The sequence below is a fragment of the Mirounga angustirostris genome, unplaced genomic scaffold (genome assembly GCF_029215605.1).
Source record: "Mirounga angustirostris isolate CCGP_5_RB_7025 unplaced genomic scaffold, mMirAng1.0.hap1 SCAF_10, whole genome shotgun sequence".
Lineage (NCBI taxonomy): Eukaryota > Metazoa > Chordata > Mammalia > Carnivora > Phocidae > Mirounga > Mirounga angustirostris.
In genome coordinates this window covers 108,908,912-108,930,322 of record NW_026991718.1, presented here as the reverse complement: position 1 = coordinate 108,930,322, position 21,411 = coordinate 108,908,912, and the positions used below count along the sequence as shown (strand labels likewise).

At 41.9% G+C, this 21,411-nt stretch overlaps 2 protein-coding genes across 3 annotated transcripts in view; one reads left to right on the top strand and one right to left on the bottom strand.

The window, feature by feature from the left end:
- Positions 1-21,411, top strand: part of ATRN (attractin) — a 156,758-nt gene that overhangs the window by 101,961 nt on the left and 33,386 nt on the right. For both annotated transcript variants that reach the window (XM_045885482.3, XM_045885483.3), the window contains exons 22-24: positions 1,341-1,435; positions 4,389-4,467; positions 6,242-6,399. In XM_045885482.3, coding sequence (XP_045741438.1) covers positions 1,341-1,435; positions 4,389-4,467; positions 6,242-6,399 — 332 coding nt within the window. The remainder of the gene's footprint in view (positions 1-1,340; positions 1,436-4,388; positions 4,468-6,241; positions 6,400-21,411) is intronic.
- LOC123851608 (phosphatidylethanolamine-binding protein 1-like) lies at positions 12,864-13,567 on the bottom strand. Its single transcript, XM_045885484.1, has one exon. The coding sequence runs from the start codon at positions 13,502-13,504 to the stop codon at positions 12,935-12,937; it is 570 nt and encodes a 189-aa protein (XP_045741440.1). The 5' UTR covers positions 13,505-13,567; the 3' UTR covers positions 12,864-12,934.

Below are 21,411 nucleotides of genomic sequence, written 5' to 3'. Positions count from 1 at the left end.
TTTGGCAAACCATTTGGCAGTTTCTTAAACAGTTAAAAATAAACTTATCAACAACTCTCCATTTCCCTCTTCCCCTAGCCCCTGGCAGTCACCATTCTGTTTTTTTGTTTCTATAATGTTGACTACTCTAGGCACCTTATATAAGTACAATCATATAGTACTGGTCTTTTGTGACTGGCTTATTTCATTTGGCATAGTGTCCTCAAGGTTGTTCCAGGTTGTAGTGTATGTCAGAATTTCCTTCTTTTTTAATATTCCACTTTATGTATACTGTTGATGGACCTTTGGGTTGCTTCCATCTTTTGGCTATTGTGAATAATCGCTATGATGTTTAGCTGCTATGAACATGGTGAACAAATATCTCTTCAAGATCCTGCTTTCAGTTCTTTGGGTATGTACTCCAAAGTAGAATTGCTGGATCATTTGGTAATTCTATTTTTAATTTTTTGAGAAACTACCATACTGTTTTCCACATTAGCTGCACCATTTCACATTCCTACTAGCAGTGCACAAGGTTTCTAGTTTCTCCACATCGCCACCAACACTTACCTTCTGTTTTTTTGATAGTAGCCATCCTACTGTGCATGAGATGGTATCTCATTGTGGTTTAACTGATTGTATTTTCCTAATGATTAATGATGTTGAGCATCTTCTTGTGTGCTTACTGGCCATTTGTATATCTTCTTGGGGGAAATATCTATTCAATTCCTCTGTCCCATTTTTAAATCAGGTTGTTGAGTTGTACAATAGACTTTTTAGAATTAAATTATACCATCTTTGGGCAGCTCTTTCTGCCCACGGGTCCTGTCCCTGTTCTTAAATAAAATCACCCTTTTGTACAAAAAAAAAAAAAACTATACCATCTTTGTCCAGTAGGCTCTCTTTAAAGCTATTTTCTTTTGCTATATCACCTTAGTCTTTGAATGCTTTCTTGCTTTTGTGAATAAGATAAGGCACATATTCCTTGCTCCAGACCTGGAATCAACCATTTTTCCATAGAGTCTTAGTTCCTTTTATATCCTTAATTTATAGCTTTGTATCCTTAAGCAAAACCTAGCATGTAATAGAGGTACAATTAATATTTGTAGGTGATTTAGGTTGGAGCCTAAAATCTCAACCAGGGTCATGATATAAGGAGAGTTTGATAGGTTATTCCAAGTAAAATGATATTGTCCACAGACTTGAGTTTCTTTGAAAAGCCACCCAGTCCCCAGGTGTAAGTGAGCTAAAAGTGTTTCCTGCCTATTGAATATTTATAAGAAGATCAATCTGTATCTTTCGAGATCTATTCTGTTTTGTTTTGTTTTAATTTTTAAATACACATTTCTTTCTTTCCATAGATACTCTTCTCATTGATTATCAGTTCACCTTCAGCCTATCCCAGGAAGATGACCGCTATTACACAGCCATCAATTTTGTGGCTACGCCTGATGAAGTAAGATTTTAAAAGTTTTCTTGCTTGTTTTGAATTCATGTGGATCTTTTTCTTGATCTTTATGGGTAGAAGCATTAGCAGTGGTCTCCAAAGTGGAGTACACAGGACTGTGTTTAGAGGTGCAGGAAAGAAATGTTAGAAGCTACACTGTATCTCCTCTCCATCTCAAAGGCAAGAATGGTGTTGTTCAGATTTACCAGGATCTGACACCCAGACTGACACTGACTCCACACATACTTGGTTTGCCCATCAGCCCATCACAGCCCCTACAGAAAAGGAGAGGGGACTACAAGGGGACCTCCCCAGTCAGAGGGGCATATGACAGGGCCCAGATTTACTCTCTCAAAACAGACCAGAGGCTTAACAAGTACCTGCAAAGAAACTGCGGTTTGAAATTAATGCCACCGATACAAGGAAGGCTGCAGAGGTGATACTTCTGTGCCTACAGGAAGTTGTTAGCCTTGTTAGGAGGTAAAAACTGCGAAGGTGTAGTCAGGTCCAACAAGAAGTTAACCAGAAATAATTGGAATTATTAGGATGACTATTTGAAATGTGGATTTATACCTACTTTCATTAATGATGAATCCTAGCCTGACATAAGGTACAACCTGGTGGTAGAAGGGAGCCAACATAGCATGACATTTAAAAGTGAAACATCTAGAACATGAAGACACACCTGTAGAGTTTCTTCAATGAAATATAAAGTCATTCAATGGCCACTCCAGTACATAATGAAATTTTACTAAACTTGATGATACATTATTTAGGAACCTCCTTGAAGGTTTCTTATTTCTCATCAACATGCACAAAGCCACTTAACATTACAAAATTCCTGTCACCATAAACATGACAAATAATACATGGAAAATAATATGACAGTGAGCCAGGTTGTGCTCCTTTGTTAACAAATGTTATTGTTAACAAGCTTTGCTAAATCTAAAATATAAATAAAGTAGTAGAAGAACAAAATCCAGAGTGCAGGATGTTTACAATTAAATGAAAGTAAGATTTGTTTTTTATATTCCATTTTAATGATAAAATTAAGAAGAAATGTACTAGAGAGTGAATTTAAGTAAAAATAATAGATGAACTTAAATGAAAATATTATGTGGACAGACTATATCATATCATTTGAATGGCTGTGTTGACTAGAATTAAAAAAAAAAAATTAGGATAAGATTATAGCAAAAGTACCACACATGAAATTTATTTAATATCTTATTCATAAGCATTGGTTGAAGTACTCAGTCTTTCAGGATGTAATTGATGTTGTTAACTTTATTTTAAATAAACATAATAGACTCCTGGTAGTACTTCTTAATGTGGTGAGTGACCATGAAAATCTTTTGACTTCTCTGGAGTTCCCTGTTTATCTTACAACAGAGTATTTAATAGAGTTATCCAAGATGTATGTTCTGTCTCTTATAAAAGCACCAGGATATCAAGTTTATTGATCCTTTCTATGGAAAGAAATAATTGTCAGTAGTGTTCTTCCACCAAATATTAAAAAAAAATAAACACTTGAGCTGTCCCTGCAAGAGGAGGGTGAGGTTATATCAGTAAACAAGAAGGTAACTGACTGCTTTGGGAGAGAAACTCCTGGTTTGGAGATCACATTTTGAAAACGGCTATTTAGAAATGTTTCCACTGTTAAGATTTTGTGCTGTAAATACCATCAAAACAACCCCCTTAAAAATCTTACTCTTCTGACTTGTTTTCTGGCCTTTCAAGATAAAGAATTTCAGCAGGATTGGATCCATTTGTGAAATATAAAAATACAACATCTGATTCATTTGCAAAAATAATTCTTTGACCACAAGAAAAGAGATTTATTAGTCAAGTTTCAGTGAAAACTAAAAATCCGTATTATAGTTTCCCTAGTGTCACCAGCGGTGCTACGCTTCTACCTGTCGACTCAACACATTTCCTGGAGAGGTCTTTCTCAGTCATTAAAACCAAGAATCAAAATAAACTACACTAGCTCTTCGAGTTGTTGTATCTCCAAGTGGTAAATAAGATTTTCAAAGCTAGTAAAGAATATTCAATCATGGGCGCCTGGGTGGCTCAGTTGGTTAAGCGACTGCCTTCGGCTCAGGTCATGATCTGGAGTCCCGGGATCGAGTCCCATATCGGGCTCCCTGCTCAGCAGGGAGTCTGCTTCTCCCTCTGACCCTCTTCCCTCTCATGCTCTCTGTCTCTCATTCTCTCTCTCGCAAATAAATAAAATCTTAAAAAAAAAAAAAAAAAGAATATTCAATCATTTCTCTTGAAATAAAATTTTTAGTGAGAGAAAAATGTTTTTTTAAGTCCTGAATGAATACAGTCAAATTATTTTTTAAGTTAGTTCATTTCAGCTTTTTATGCTTTTTTAAAAAAATGTATTTTATTTATTTATTTGACAGAGAGAGAATGAGCATGAGATGGGGGAGGGCCGGAGGGAGAAGCAGACTCCCTGCTGAGCAGGGAGCCCATTTCCACTTTGGAGAACTTTATAGGATATGTAATCTATCAGCTCAGAAGTACATAGCTTTAATTTATAAATACACATAAATTGAGGTCTTGATTCAGTGTTTATTTATCAGCATGGGCTCTCCAGACATTTGGAAACAGCTGCCCAGAGGATCCTTAGGAGGCTGACTCCCCTAACATGGGTCATAGGATTAAAGTTGTTGTGCTCTGGTCAGGGGCTTTTTAAAACATACTTTCTCATGGAGTTAGGCATTTGATAAAGCATTAAATTACATACACATTTATGAGAGAGAAATGAAATTTACTTGGGTTATATTGCTTGTATTGGTTAGAAATGTTACTAAGTGTGAGTTTCTTTGAAGACATTGTAAAATATCTGTTTTGTAGTTAAGAAAATTGAGAGTAGTAAAATTTAATTGCTACTTTATTTTAAAATCTGGAAACTGTTGTAATTAATTTTCTAACTATTTGCACCGCTCTTCAGCAAAACAGGGATTTGGACATGTTCATCAATGCCTCCAAAAACTTCAACCTCAACATCACCTGGGCCGCCAGCTTCTCAGGTAAAGACATACCTAGAAGAAGACCTTCCAAGTGGAGTAGATTGGTAGTAGATTGAGAAATACGTGTAGTTGTTGAGAGAGAGGGCTCTGGAGACAGACAGATGGGTTTGAAACCTACTTTTGCCACTTACGACCTGGGAGACCTTGAACAAGTGTCAAAACCCGTCTCTAGACCTTAGCGTTATTTGTCACAAAGAGAAGACAGCAATACTTACCTCCTAGAATTGTTGTGTCGATTGAATCAGGTCATACAGGCATGCGCCTCCGGTCGTGTCAGGCTCAGTGCACACTCACCCCCCCCCCCTGCTGCCCATGACACTAGCTGCAGCCCTGCTCTGGCGCTCCCACCGTCGGCCCCATCCAGGCCTCAGAAGTGAGAAATGGAAATATTTAGAATGAGATCTTGGTAGGTACAGGGAGGTGTAATTTGGGAATTGAATCGAGCTCTAAGAGCATAGTGTTTGCTCTCTTGTCTATCTTGCTACGATTCACTGAAGACCATCTGGGCAGAAGATGTACTGAGGAAGTGACAGGCGGGCCTGATGTAGCACTTACAAATGTAGCTCGACAGACCCGACAGACGTGGGTTTGAACTCTGCCCGTTACCAACCGTGCTGAACTGTGCAGTTGGGCTGATTAAGCTTTCTGAGCCGGTTTGCTCGTGGATACAAGGGATGGTAGAAACACCTAGCCGTGCACAGCATAGTGAGACTGAAATGAGACAATAAAAAAGTAGTCCGTAGTGCTTGAAACCCAGCAGTTTCTCACTGGATGGTAACCGTGCTTCCTTATCGATTCTCTTCCAGTATTGATTTTTGGTCAAAACAGCACCAGTTAGACTGAAACAAAATTAAGCATTACCTTTGCACATCTTATGTTTATCATCTTTTAAGATTGTGTGGAATTCAGAAAAGGTTCTGAAACTTGCAGTGAGGAGACACTTTTAAGAAAAAAGTCTGAATTGTCAGAACATTGGGAGAAGGGCAACATCTCTGAGCATGTGAATGCTTTTCAATGATTGTCTCAATGAGGACCCAGCAGTCTGGGCTCCAGTCACAATATTTAATGCAGACATGCTAAAAATCTATTTTACGAATCTTTGTAGACACCAGAATTCCAGGCTGAGGGAGAAAATGGAATGTTGAAGGACTGTTTGGGAATAGCATGAATTTATACCAGATTGGGGGGATTTAAATACAGTTGTAGCTGATAGCAGAAGGGACTGGGTGACTCCTTCCCTGCTGCTGTTGAGACATGAGGTCACTGCTAATTAGGAAGTGAGAAGTCGATCAGTGTCCCTGGTTTGGGGATCAGGAGCACTGACAAACAGGTCTAAAAGGGATATGCAAAGCAGTTGGAAGTGCTACGTGCAGAATGAAGGTCCTTGCTTGTTAGTAGGATTCTACTGGTGTCTGTATTTTCACAGCTAGGTGTCGGCTGTTTAAGTGGAGAGGAGCCGCAGAGACTCCTGGCAGAACTATTCTGGTTAAGGGCACAGCCTTGTATATCAGCCCTCCCACTGCAAATCTCAGCTCTGCTTCTTGCTGGCTGTGTGACCTGAACCAAGTTACTTAATTTCTCCAAACCTCAGTTTCCTGATCTGTAAATGAGAATAGTAAGAATTGTTGTTAGAATTACATGAGCTTGTGCTCTTACAGGCTATTCCTGGAACGTAGTAAGTGTTCAGTAAATGCTAACTGTTGTCATTATTAATGAAGGCAGATTCTGTCCCCCCAAAAAAGACCCTTGTATTTCATTCTTTTCTTCCTGACAGCTGGAACCCAGGCTGGAGAAGAGATGCCTGTTGTTTCAAAAACCAACATTAAGGAGTACAAAGATAGCTTCTCTAATGAGAAGTTTGATTTTCGCAACCACCCAAATATCACTTTCTTCGTTTATGTCAGTAATTTTACCTGGCCCATCAAAATTCAGGTAAGAAGTACTTTTTGGTCTCAACCTGCAGACATAGCGAAATCTTTTCAGTGGAGACTAACTCCACTAATTTGGACCTTGAGGTAAATGAGGTGTACGATACTGCTCGGCCTTCGTGGTATCTATGGCAAAGGAGTGCTGAGCCCATGACCACCATAAAGAAGGCTGTGGTAGGGGTGGCTTAAATCACTTAAAGAGAATTACAAGCCCTTTTGAAAGCAAGTTGGCGTGTAACAAGTTTGGCAGTTGCAGCTGGATTCATTTCTTCACTGAGCACTTCCCATGTAAAAGCCTGTAGAGCTTCAGTTCTGGAATGAGTCAGGTGGGTATTCATGAACCACACTGATGAGAGCCCGAGTGTGGAAAGTGTCATATGGCAAGATGCTGCAGCTGCTGTCAGAATGTAAAGATAGGATGGAGTGGAGTGAGCAGCCGCGTAAGGTTGCATGCGCGAGCACGGGCGCTGTGTGAGTCCTGGCCTCTCCTACACAGATCACGTAGCCTCTCCACATCACAGAGTTTTGTGTATGTGACCTGAAGGCAGGTCACCTGCTGCTGCCGCCGATGTTATCAACTTCCACCCTTTTCTCAGTTCACAGGGGATCCATGGACTCCCTCTTATCTAAGACCCATGGCCTCATTTCTGCTCTTTGTCAGCTGCCACTGTGTCCTCCAGGCCTTGCCTGAGTACTTTTCAATTTTACCTTCTCTGTTTTGGGTGAATGTGGAATCCAGGGCAGGGTGGACCTTCAGGGACTGGTGCAGCGTTAGCCATAGAAACATGGTCACGGGCCTGGTCTGAGGCCGTTTGCTGACTCTCAGAAGCAAGTCGTCACTGATCAGTTAGGGGGGGCTTGAAACCGAGTCCTGGTGATTGTGTGTTCATGTCTTGGGACTGTGACTAAAGAAGAATCTTTCCAGAAGAATCTTTTCATTCCTGGAATGTGGGGATAGGCTCTGTGTTGTTTTTTTCTCACCAACTGCTTCCCTTTCTCTTTCTAGCTGGTCCACCCATGTGTTCATCCTCTAGTCTGCTCTTCCCTTTGATCTTACACACATTCTGCTTCCCTTCTCAGCCAGCCTTCTCTAGTGTTGGCTCCCTGTTTGTGCTTCCTCTTACCCACTCATCCAACAGCCTTCCGTGGTGCCTCCTTCCCTCACCACGTCCTGAAACTGTTGTGTCTTAGCAGATGCCAGTCACCAAATTCTCCACTCTCCTCTCCTTCTCAGAGTGATTGGAGTCGCTGTTTTTCTTGCTTTCCTGGTCCTTTCTTTTCCTGATTCTCTGGCCAGACTCTTTAGGGAATCTCCTTCCTTAAACATTGAGGTTGTCTGGGAATCAGGCATTGGTTCTCTTTTGTCTTCATCCCACACAGTTTCTCTGGGTAATTCCATCCCGCTTAAAGGACTTACGGTGCTCTTTCTTTCTTTTTCTTTTTTTTTTTTTTTTAAAGATTTTATTTATTTATTTGACAGAGAGAGAGACAGCGAGAGAGGGAACACAAGCAGAGGGAGTGGGAGAGGGAGAAGCAGGCTTCCCGCGGAGCAGGGAGCCCGATGTGGGGCTCGATCCCAGGACCCTGGGATCATGACCTGAGCCGAAGGCAGACGCTTAACGACTGAGCCACCCAGGCGCCCCCGGTGCTCTTTCTGTACGGGTGGTTCTCAGTTCTGTCTCCAGCCCAGCTTCTCCTTGCGCTCCAGACCAGTATTCTCGGTCGCTGCTTAGACATCTCTAACTGGACAATCACAAGCTCCTGCTGTCGGCACGTAGTCGTTCTTGTGACCTTAGCCCCAAACCCCATGCTTCCTTTCTCTGAATGCCACCACCATTCATCTAGTTTTCTTTTGCTGTCCTTGTTGCATTTTTGTATCAAGGTTAAACTAACCTTTAATAATTATAAATTGAGGAGATTTCTTCTCATTTCTGGAAGAGATTATATGAGATTAGAATTATGTGAACCTTGAATACTTACTTAATAGATCTCCCTTGTAAAATCATTAGTATTTTTTATTTGTGGAAGTTTTTTTTAACTGTTGATTCAACTTCTTTAAAAGTTGTAGGATATCTTGGGTTTTCTCTTTCTGTTTCAGTCATTTAAGATAATTTTTTCTAGGCATTAATTTATTTCATTTTTTCAAATGTATTGACACAAAGGTATTCACACTGTTCTTTAATCTTTGCAGCATCTGTGCTTAAGTACTGAATCATATACTTAAAAATGCTTAAAACAGTAAATTTTATCTTAAATATTTTTGACCCAATTATAAAAATCTTTATTTTTTTTTAAGATTTTATTTATTTATTTGTCAGAGAGAGAGCACAAGCAGGGGGAGAGACAGAGGCAGAGGGAGAAGCAGGCTCCCTTGAGCAAGGAGCCTGATGTGGGACTCGATCCCAGGACCCCGGGATCATGACCTGAGCCGAAGGCAGACGCTTAACTGACTGAGCCACCCCGGCATCCCCAATTATTAAAAATTTTAAATAACACAGCAAGATTTTTTTTGAAGATATAAACAAGCTTATTCTAAAATTTATACAAAAAAGCAGAGCTTCTAAAATGGCTGTAACAGGTGTGGAAAAGAGGAATAATGTGGGAGGAATCACTGTACACAATGTTAAGGCTTACTGTTTAGCTACAGTAATCAGGACTTTGTGGTTATTGGTGGAGGGATAGACACAGATCAAGGAATAGAAAAGAACCCTGAAACAGAACCACATAAATGTGTCCAACTGATTTTTGACAAAGGAACAAAGACAATTCAGTGGAAGAAGGATAGCCTTTCAAATAAGTGGTGCTGGAACAATTGGACAACCATCGACAAATAAATGAACTTCGGCCTAATCATCACATCTTACACAAAATCAACTTATTAGGGATCACAGCCTTTTCCTTTTAAAGTGAAATAGCTATTTATTCAGCCTCTTGTCATGCCAAAATGTTTTGTGTATATACCACTATAATGCACGCCCTCTGTAACAGGCAAAATTGTACATCAAATTATATTTCATGTTACCTGATTATATAAAAATATAAAGTAAAAATGATTTATCAGTTCTGTTTAACATTACTAGTAAACAATTCAACAGGAGCGACGAGATACAAATTTTTAGTAAAATATGACACAGGAAGAGCATAATGTAATTCTCACTTGTCATACTTTGTTATGAATATACAAAGACAACTTTTTAAAATATTGTGTTTACTAAGATTTTGGCAGTAGCTTTTTGTAACAAGACATAGCATACCAGACCTGCCACTCAACTTGTTTATGGTAAGTCTCAGCTTCAGTATGAAGCTGTTTAAAAAAAAAAATCAAAAGCCTGTTTTTTTAAATGATTTTATTTATTTATTTGAGAGAGAGAGCGAGAGAGAGTGCAAGTGCACAAGCAGGGAGGAGGGGTAGAGGGAGAAGCAGACTCCCCGCTGAGCGGGGAGCCTCATGCGGGACTCAGTCCCAGGACCCTGGGATCATGACCTGAGCTGAAGGCAGACGCTTAATGACTGAGCCACCCAGGCACCCCAAAAGCCTTGTGGGGGTTTTGTTTGTTTGTTTGTTTTACATGCCAGGTATCTTGGCAAGTATGCCATTAAATACAGCAAGGAATAAGGAGTTAATAAAAGCTAAACATTACAACCTAAACCAAATTCCAAACAAAAATAACTATCACTGGTTACATAAAATATTCCTGACTAGTTAAAACCTAACACTATAAAACATGCATTTTAGAATTTTTGGCAATCAATTTCAAAAAGTACCAGTATCTATTTGAAATGATTCCCTTCCAAAGTCAAAGTGTAGTCAAAATTAATTCAAACGTTATAACACTTCCTAATGCTAAAAAACATTCAGCATTACTGAAGTGGAGGTAAATTCCAGAGCCTTTGGGGCTCTGTCATTCTGCAAAGGCCTATTTCTCTGGTTCACTTAAAGTAGCAAATGACAGAGTCCAAGGATGTCCGATGGCAAGAGTGCTGTACCCAGCTCTGCCCTCCCCATGAGGCATGGCTACTGTGTCTGCAGAAGTAGGATGTGTGAGGATAAAAAGCATGCTCTTCTGCTAGCTGAAGAGTTAGCAGCCCCCCCGCAAAAGCTCCTTCCCCAGGTAAATAAAAGTATAGAAGGGGAAAAATTAAAATACATTTATCTATAGAGTAAGGATTTTGAAATATCAGTGTGATCCCTATTTCAAAAATGTTATCTAAGACTCTACTTTCAGGGATCATTTCTATAGTTTGTTACAAAAATGTGCTCTAGAGTCACCTGATCATTTCTGATTATACCTTAATGATGTATCCAGATTCAACTTCTGTTAATTTATCATGAGATACTTCTAGTCAGCAATGTTAACTTTATCCCCAAATATCTTTTTTTTTTTTTTAAAGATTTTATTTATTCATTTGAGACACAGAGATACAGAGAGAGAGAGCATGAGCAGGGGAAGAGGCAGACAAAGAGGGAGAAGCAGGCTTCCCGCTGAGCAGGGAGCCCGATGCGGGGCTCGATTCCAGGACCCTGGAATCATGACCTGAGCTGAAGGCAGACACTTAACCATCTGAGCCACCCGGACGCCCCTATCCCCAAATATCTTAACCACTAGCACAACTGCAGTGTAATATCTCCCGGAGTTGTTAAGCACTGGAAGGGAAAAAAATAGATGTTCAAGCAGCAGGCAACAATTATGGCCCTTTCACACAGTGGCATCCACGTGGCTACTGAATAGTCCAGGACTAATTCTAAAAACAGGAACATTCATGCATTTTAGTAATTATGTCCTAATTCTTACAGTTGAAATTTCCTTAGACGTTGCACTTTCTTTATAAAGGAATCCTGATTTTTCTTGTTATGACCAGTCAGGACTTGAACTTGCAGCCATCTTTTTTTCCTTATCCTGTTTTTTATGCTGCTTTTTCTTTTTTGCTTTTTCTTACTGTAATTTTTTCTTTTTTTTTTTTTTTAAGATTTTATTTATTTGTGAGAGAGAGAATGAGAGACAAGAGAGCATGAGAGGGAGGAGGGTCAGAGGGAGAAGCAGACTCCCTGCTGAGCAGGGAGCCCGATGTGGGACTCGATCCCGGGACTCCAGGATCATGACTTGAGCCAAAGGCAGTCACTTAACCAACTGAGCCACCCAGGCGCCCTTACTGTTACTTTTTCTCATTCTTCACTGCTTTTCTTCTTTTTTGCCCATACCGCCTCAATATAATCTGATTCTGATAAGGACTCCGGTGATAAAGGTTTATCTTCAGGATACATCTTTTTTTTTTAACTGAGTCCTTTCATGTCCTTTTCTTTCTCAGTTGCATCCTTTGACTTGTTTTTTTTTTTTTAACACTTTTTAAGATTTTTTTTCATCCACACAATGTTTTTCTTTTTATTTAACTATAAGCAAACAGCAGAATTAACACAATAATCCGCAACTCCAGATCGGCTTTTCTATAGACAAGACTTCCACAGACACAGACTTAGGGATTTCTGACAATGGCCTCACGCAGCCCTGCAGCTCATCTAGATGGCTGTGTCTTTTTTTTTTTTTTTTTTAAGATTTTATTTATTTGACAGAGAGATAGCGAGAGCAGGAACGCAAGCAGGGGGAGTGGGAGAGGGAGAAGCAGGCTTCCCACCGAGCAGGGAGCCCAATGTGGGACTCGATCCCAGGACCCTGGGATCATGACCTGAGCTGAAGGCAGACGCTTAATGGCTGAGCTACCCAGGCGCTCTAGATGGCTGTGTCTTAATTACAAAGCCACTTTCCCTGTTGCTCTTCCCAGTACTGCTCTTCAGAGGAGCTAGAACAAGACACTGATCCCTAGTAATATAGTCCGAGATGTACCACGTTGGGGGTTAGTGCACATGCCAGCCTCTGGCTGTCTTGGTGAGAGACACAGCCGTGAAAACACGACCCAGAAGTGCCCTCATGCACAATTCCAGACTCAGGCTCACAAAGCAGAGGCAATGAATCTTTTTTTTTTTTTTAAACCTCCCTTAAAGATTCTTTGACGCTCTCCTCTATTACTATAGACCTGGTCTTTTTATCTGAATTTTTATTTCTTTAAATTCTGGTTTGCTATTCTTATATTAAGAATTGATGACCCCGGGCGCCTGAGTGGCTCAGTTGGTTAAGTGACTGCCTTCGGCTCAGGTCATGATCCTGGAGTCCCGGGATTGAGTCCCACACCAGGCTCCCTGCTCGGCGGGGAGTCTGCTTCTTCCTCTGACCCTCCCCCTCCATGCTCTCTCTCTCTCATTCTCTCTCTCTCTCTCTCTCAAATAAATAAATAAAATATTAAAAAAAAAAAAAGAATTGATGACCCCAACACAGTACCAAAATATCCCCCAAAATAGCATTCAGATGTGATCAAAACATAAACGGAGGCGTGACCCTCTAGAATTATAAAGGACAGGCAGAAGGAAAAGTCACTCTAAACCATTATCTGATTGCTCAGGCCTCACCTGAGAAATCTACATGCATCACTGAACTGGAGAACACTGGTTGAGACTTCCAGGACGGTTTCTGTCTCCTAGCATTCCCCTACTTCCCAGACAGCTGCTCATAGAGTTTGGGCACATAGTCATCCCATTCCACCTGGTAACACGTACCAGCCACCGGTGGCCCAAGCTCGTACTTCTTGTGGAAAGATGCCACTTTGCATTTGCCCCAGGGGTCTCCAGATCGGTTGCTGAAGATGGGCTCGTCACACTTCAGTGGCCCATTCTGTTCATAAACCAGCCAGACATAGTGGTGAAGGCCTGTGTCAGATCTATCTGGAGGCCCAGAGCTGACATAATTGGAGAGGACTCTGCCACTGCTGATGTCGTTGACCTTCATGTTGACCACCAGAAAATGGTGCCATTCCCTGTATTTGGGGTCCTTCCTGCTGGGAGCATCCAGATCTGTCAGGACCAAGGTGTAGAGTTTACCTGGAACGAGGCCATCCCACACAATACTGGCAGGCCGGTTCTTAATTTGGGTGGGTGTCAGCACTTTGACCAGCTTGTCAACCTCTGTCCTGATGTATTTGACCTGCAGCGCATGCTGCAGCCGCTCGTCCACTTCCTGCAGGTTCAAAGGCCCGGACCACTTGCTGAGGTCCACCGGCATTGTGGAGCCGAGCTGGGCAGACAACGGGGAAGAGTCTCTGCAGCCTGGGAACAGTCCTGCAGCACCGACCCCCAGCAGTCTGCAAACTGGCCACAGTTTTGAAGATTTTATTTATTTATTTTCTATCATGGAGTAACACTCAGCAGTAAGAAGAAACAAACTATTGATACAACAATTTGGATGAATCCCAAGAAAATTTTGCTGAGTTGGGGGCAGGGATCTTAGAAATTTACATACTGTATGATTCCATTTCTATAACATTTAAAAGTTAAAACTTTTGACCAAAAATACAGATATATCTACTGAAGTTTCAACTTTTTCTGATTTTTCCTGATTGACCTCAAGAACCTCTTTTAAAAACAGTCATCTGGGGGCGCCTCAGTGGCTAAGTCGGTTAAGTGTCTCTTAATCTCGGTTCAGGTATTGATGTCAGGGTGATGAGTTCAGGCCCTGTGTTTAAAAATAAACAAATAAATAAATACATTCACCTGATTGGGTCAGGCCCACCCACACTCAAGGGGAGGGATTATAGAGCGTACACAACACCAAGGTAAAGGGAGTATTAGGTGCCAACCAGGGATTTAGGTTGTTTGACCCCATAAAGGTTGAACTCTAGGCTCCAGTCAGACAATTTCAATTTGGTAACATCTAACACTATCCAATTTCATAAAATACTTGATTTGAGGTCTAGTAAATATTATTTCTTGGCTTGTTTTAAGTTGAGATTATTTTCATACTGACATACCTTATTATTTCTGAATCTGAACTTCAGACTTTGTTGTGTATAGCTGAAAAATGATTAACATTTTTAAGATTCTTAGTGAAAATCTTAACTTATACTGCTGACACTTTTCCCATTTGAAAAGAGGGCTCTGTGCCTATAAACAGGCTCTTATGCTGGAGATAGTCGTGCTGTTGCCAATGCTGAGTTCTAGTTTTTTTCCTCCCAATACTCTGTTGCTCCACCCTCTGAAAGCCACTGAAATGGTTTTAGAGCATTTCCTTCTAGAGGGATCTCTTCCCCACACTTACTTTTTTAAAGTACTAATTTTAAGTTTAAGAGTCAAAGAGATGTTGATTTGCTGCTTGATTTTCGGGGGCTCTTTACCCGGGCTAGATCACTTACTTGAATAAGATCCACTTAAGAAAGCTGTATTCAGGAGCACTTTCGAAAATAAACTATGGCATGCTCACCACTTAGCTTGCCAAGCTCTCCTTGAACAAGCAGGTAAGTTCTGTTTGAACTGTGTCTTTTTGCTCTTTGGTACAACTAACTGTAGTATTTGCAGGCAGCGTGACTAGATTTGTGACATTGTGTGTTCTCGGTGTCTTCACATGACACCGGATCTCTGTACTTGGGACCGTATGTGGGGGTGTGCCTGTGGAGGGCTGAGCTTGCGTCTTCCTGGGCACATGAAGTGGTATGCTCAACAGAGGGAGCTTTGCCTTTCTGTACTGCTCTTAATCTCAGAGCCTGAGCTTTCCTAGATGCAGTTCGCTCTTAAAACACACCCATGCACACTTAGAGACTATCCAGATTCAGTATAAATGTAGAGACTCATTGAAGGGAGAGAATAGAGTGCAGCGTAGGCCATTTGGTTAAATTTTAGTATGGCTTTCAGTGCAGGCAAAAGCCTTTTTGTCTCTGACTCTCATTTTTTAAAGCAAAATAACTGAGGAAATCTAGTTCTCTACTCAGAATTCATGTAAACCTTGGTGCTTTAAAAATGGTAACGTTAAACTCAAGTTCCTTCACTCTGAACCAATCCCAGGATTCTTTTCCATAATTAGGAACAGATCAAAACCTATAACTGCTAACTGAGGGAATTTGAAACCCAACTATAAAAATCTTTGTAGATGCAGTTTAAAATAAAAAAAAAAACAACCACCCAGATTGAGAAGGCCTTGTGTGCAGGAGGGTGATGTGTGTGTTGGGGCCGGTTGTGTCTGTTTTCTGGGGAGTTGCTCCTGTGGGTGAGTGCCCCTCCCTCAGCCTTTGCTTTCTTTTTTTTTTAAGATTTTATTTATTTATTTGAGAGAGAGAGAATGAGAGAGAACACATGAGAGGGGATAGGGTCAGAGGGCAAAGCAGACTCCCCGCCGAGCAGGGAGCCCGATGCGGGACTCGATCCAGGGACTCCAGGATCATGACCTGAGCCGAAGGCAGTCGCTTAACCAACTGAGCCACCCAGGCGCCCAGCCTTTGCTTTCTGAAAGCGATCCTGAGTGTCCTTGCCAGTAAGCAAGGACTCAGCTAGCATAGCTATGCCCATGGTTTGGGAGGGTAGGTATTCAAGATAGAGAATGGACAGGCAGACGTTTTGTGTGAGGTGGGGAGGTGGGCAGTGAAGCTGGGGTTTTGGCTTGTTACTGGCTCTGCAACAGAGGTTGTTATTGTGATGTGGAACTAATATTAAAGCCCTCTCCACGCTGGGTGTTTCATCTGCTGGTTTATGTAAGAGGCTAGTGTTCACAAGCGAAGGCAACACAGAATTTGTATTGAGAACTGAGCATTCATTTAGACTTTAGAGTTATGTTTATGGGTGCTAACAGGATTGCTGTCCTAAGCAAAGGATGTATGAAACTTTTATTGACTCATATACTTGTTTTGGTAGCCGTGTTATTGAGATATAATTCACATACCATACAATTCACCCATTTAAAGCACACAATTTAGTAGTTTTTAGTATATTCACAGAGTCGTATAGCCGTGACCACAATCAATTTTAGAGTATTTTCATCACCCCAAAAAGAAATCCTGTACTCATTAGCAGTCACTGCCCGTTCCTTCTTCTCCCTAGACCCTGGCAACCACCAGTTTACTTTCTATCACTATAGATTTGCTTATTTTGGCATTTCATATTAATTGTATTACATAACATATGGTCCTTTATGACTGGCTTCTTTCACTTAGCGTAATGTTTTCAAGATTCATCCATATTTGGTATGTTTGAGTTCTTAACTCCTCTTAAGGATCGAATGATATTTTATTGTCTGGATATGCCACCTTTTGTTTATCCATTCATCTGTTGATGGATACTTGGGTTGTTTTCACTCTTTGGCTATTACGAATAATGTCAGGTACACTTTTAATGTTTATATTTCTTGTATAATAATGGTGATGATGTATGTACATACCTCCTGGTGTTAGGTATCTGTGCCATAAGAATTTTAAAGAATTATAAAGCTATGAAATACATTTAGAACTGAACTACTCAAAGTATAAATCTTTCTTTCTTTATTTCAAAGTGGCATTTAAGGTTCTTATACTACCTTGTGGTTTTCATTAGGATCATTATTTATTACTCCTTCTTCTTGAAAGCCTCTTCTCTTCCCCTTTTCACCCATGGCTTTGGCTGTTTCTTCTTAGTTCTTCAGTATCATTGCTCCCTTGAATTTCCTCTGGACCCTTTCTCCCTGGACAGTCTCATCCACACCATCGGTGAATACCACCTATGGCTGGGAAGTAAATCTCCATCTCTAGCAGATCTCTCTCCCAGGAGGCTTCCTTTAACATCTTCCTTTAACATCTGCTCACTCAGCCGACTTTGTGGCCCAAAGCAGCAGCCTTGAATGGACAGGAGGAGCTGTGCGATGCTGGGTGGCAGGCTGTGCCCCCGTGCTCCTGGGAGCCCTGGGAGGAGAGGGGAGTGTCCCGTGCCGCCTGAGTCTGAGGATGGGCAGTACCAGAGCTGAGTCTCAGGAGCGTGAGGTGGGGGAGTAGGGGTATTTGGGGTGGGGAAAGGGCATACCCAATCACCTTCAAGAACTACCGGGAGTTTCACAGACGTGAAGTGGCAGTGCTATGAGCAAGGTGCTGGAGAACTAAGCGAAAGCTGTCGGGAAGAGACTGGAGGTTTCGGCTGAGGGCTTAGAACTATAGCCTGAAAACCACTGGGAGTCGTTGAAATGTTGTAAGCCAAGAAGCGACTGAAGATCGGTGTTTTCAGAAAAGACCCCTCTGGCAGCAGTTGGGAGGATGGATTGGAAGGAGCTGGACCTGAGTTTGGGAGTTCAGGTAGAATTCTTGTTTAGAAACCCAGGGGAGGGGTCCATCAAGTGACCCTCAGGTGTATCCCATAGCAACTTTCTTTTCTCATCTGTGCCTCCACAGCTCTAGGCTCATCTGGCTTTTCACTCTACAGAGATTTTCCTTAAGGGCAAGGACAATGTCTTGCACTTCTGTGTCCTCAGTGACAGCATAGTGTTGATCAGTGGTAGACATGTCACAGATGTGTACTAGACGGATGTGTAGTTGTAGGTACGGGAGCTTTTGGGTTGGTATCAGAACTTTGTTCTTTCTTTGTTGCAACTTTTGCACCTTTTCTAAAAGGTACTGACAACTTTTTCTGATATTATCAGAATGATTGCCGACCAGGGCTAAGGTGCTAGCTGGGGTTGGAGACCAAGAATTTGTCATCCCAGTCTGCACAGTCTGGTGTTAGGGGATTGAATTGTTCTAGCATGTTGTCAGAAGAGTTGAGAGGTAGAAGAAAAGAAAGGGATGAGGACACAAACATCCTAATTTTACAAAGAGGGTAGTTAAGAGGTACTATATATATTGAAATATTTAAGAATGAAATGATAGGAGACCTGGGATTTGCTTCAAAATAATACGATTTTGGGGAAAGTGGGTAGCGTATGCATGAAACAAGACTGGCCTTGAGCTGGTAATTACTACACGTGGGTGATGAGCACATTGGGTTCATAATATTCTCTCTACTTTTTAAGAAGTTTTAAATTCTGTAATAAAAAATTGGAAAAAAGATAATACAGGTGATGGAAAAAAGATAATAAAGGTCCACCTTATTATTTAACCTCCTGAAGGTAGCCTCAGCTGGGCCTGCAGCCTAAGCTAGCTGAGACCTTAGCACATCTAGGCCAGCTGGGATGTATCTTGGAACTGACCTTCTCTTTTTACTTTGCAGGAAGTGCACAGCATTTTACTAAGGTTTTACCAGTTATTGACTGCTGTTGGGCAGTCTCTAGAACAGTCAGGAGTCAGGGACAAAACCCTCTGTCTAACACGCCTCACCCTGGTGAAATGGCGAAGGGAGCTTCCCTGGGAGCCACTGACTTCACCTCCAAGCAGGGGTGCATTAGAGGCCTGAGGGCTCCTCCCCGCGGGCTGTGAGGCCTGGGACGCTGCCTTGCAGCGGGCCACACTGCATTATCTCCTGCACCTACAGCTGCCTATGGGTAACAGGCACATCCTTTCCCTGTGTCCAAGGGTGTTCTGTCCATTCCCGTCTCTGTTAGCATCCTTCCAGCACCATCACCCTCAGAATAATGACACCAAAACTGACAGAGGCACTAAAAACAATGATGTAACTAGACTGGAAAGGGCAAGTGGGGATGGTGGCCTCAGTCACCTTCCATTATAGTAGGAAGTCAGTAAGTGATGCCTAAAATGGTTAAGTCAAGAAATAGCAAATTTTTTAAAAAACTTATTAGTGATTAAAAGGTAACCCCCGAAGAACTGAAAAGAAACCTAAATAAAGGTGGGGGCCAAAGAGAAAAACCTTAAGGAGAGGACGTAGGGAGCAGGAACCATTGCTTTGCATGATTAGCTATTTGGCCCTTGTAGGTATTTCAACCAAGTATATGTAGTTCTTAATGATTTTTAAATTATTAATGATCATGATAAGGTGGAATAGGAGTTCTAGAGAGTGGTGGAAGCAATGGCTGGAAGGATACGTAGGGAAGTGAGTACAGAGCAGTATTGAGCTGGGAGGTTAGGCGTGCACAGATGGTGAGTGTTAGCTTGCACGTCAGGAATGAGTGGTTCAGTGGAATTAACTCTGACCAGAGCCTGGGTATACAGTTTCTGTGCCAGCACAAACCAGCATTAGGTGGGTAGTGTGTGAGGCCAGTTGATGGGCACCGGGATCAAGTCCAGGGCCCGTGGTCTCAGCAGAGTTCCATATAGAACTTTGGTTTGTTTTTGTTTTGTTTTAAAGAAAAGTATTTTGGTTTGTTTTTTGTTTGTTTTAGTGTTCCTTTATTCTTTATTCTTTTTTGAAAAATTCCAATATAGTTAACATACAGCATTAATATTAGTTTCAGGTGTACAATATTGTGATTCAGCAATTCCATACATCACCCTGTGCTCATCACAACAGGTACACTCCCTAATCCCCATCACCTCTGTCCTCCAACCCCCCACCCCCCTCCCCTCTGGTAACCATCAGTTCTCTATGTTAAGAATCTGTTTTTTGGTTTGTCTCTTTTTTTTCTTTGTTTTGTTTTTTAAATTCCACAATAAGTGAAATCATATGGTATTTGTCTTTCTCTGACTGACTTATTTCACTTGGCATCATACCTTCTAGATCCATCCATGTGGTTGCAAATGGCAAAATTTCCTACAAGAAAGGTTTTTTGTGTCACAGCAAAACTCAAGGAGGCAGTGGCAGTAGGCCCAGGTTAGAATGGTCATAGAGTCTTCTGTCTTTGACACAGCTGAGGCCTGAGTGGGGAGCTGTCTGTAGACAGGCCTGAGCTCTTATGGGAGGATCTGTTCTTTCCTGGCTTCCAGCCTTGCAGTTCCAGAACTATGCGGCAAGGTTGGCATGGTGAAGCCAGGAGCCCAGATGGCAGCCAAGGCCACTTTGGCCCTCTCAGGTCCTGAAGTGAGATCTTCAGCGTCTGCAGAGCATCTTCTCTTGGGGAGAGTCGAAGAGCAGAGGGGCCCTGGTCTTGACCGGCTCCCAGACCGGGCAGAGTTGAGCCCTGGTGAAGCTGTTGGCCTCAGGAGCCATGGGAGCCCCCGACAAGGATTCTGCCAGGTACACACAGACCTTGGGTTTTCTCAGAGCCTGACAGGTGCTGCCACGAGCTGGCCATCTCTACTTCTCAGGGGGGCCAGCTGTCCTTTCCCATCCTCTGCCTGTCTTGTGTGTTCGTAACAGTGAAGATTGTTCTTGGTGGAGAAGCTAAATGCAAACTAGAGGTCCCTCTCTCTCTTTTCAAACCTTCTGTATTAAAGTGGTCGTTCCCTATCAGTTCAGTATCATTTATCCATTTGTTCACTTGTTTCCGAATACCTATTTCGTGGATTACACAAATGTTAGAAATGTTAGAAATGCAGTGTTAGAAATACAGATGTTAGAAAAAGAATTTGTTCTGTGGTAGTTGAATATAAGAAATGTGTCACTTTTTTTGTTTGTTTTAGAGCACCCTCCCTACCATAGATGATAAGAAACTCATTCCCAGAGAGCCCCATCCCCTTCTCTCAGGAAGTATAGAAACCTCAGGGCTTACTGGAGCCCAGAGATCTAGGGAGAGCCTCTGATTTGCCTTCACTAGTCAGTCCTGCTCCAGGTACCCTGACTTACAGCCATCAGGTTTGTTTCAAGGCAGCTGCCCTCATTCTCATGTGTGACAAGCTTGGCCATGTGGGCACAGAATAATCAGTGAGGCCGGAGAGCCTCCCCAGGCCTACCATGCAGTCCTCCCATATTCCTCGGCACTTTCAAAACTCTAGAACATCTTCTCCATTCCCTCCATTTCCTGGTCTCAAGGTTTGGGCCACGCCTCTCTGTTTTTCAAAGCACTACCCTCTCTTTCTCTACCCTCATCCTTCCCGTACACCATCCCCATGACACCCCTACCCCTGGAGAAGATCCAGTTTAATTTCTTTCGGAGCCAAACCTTCCAAGTAAAAATGACAACTTTTTTTCAGTGCAGTGCCTGAAACACTAAAGGAATTGTTCTGGGAAAGGAGCAGGGTAGATTTTGTCCTTAATTCCTTGTTTCACAGTTTCCTAAAGTACAGTCTTTAGACACTGGCATCAGAATCACCTGGGGAGTTTAAAGTTTGAGGAGTACGAACAGAACCAGGATTTGCACTTTGTTGCAAGCTCTCTAGAGTTTGAGAACCATGGCCTAGTTCTTGGAATAAGATGGTG

Coding starts and splice junctions, on each gene's coding strand:
- LOC123851608 (XM_045885484.1), bottom strand. CDS start 13,504: ATGCCGGTGGACCTCAGCAAGTGGTCCGGGCCTTTGAACCTGCAGGAA.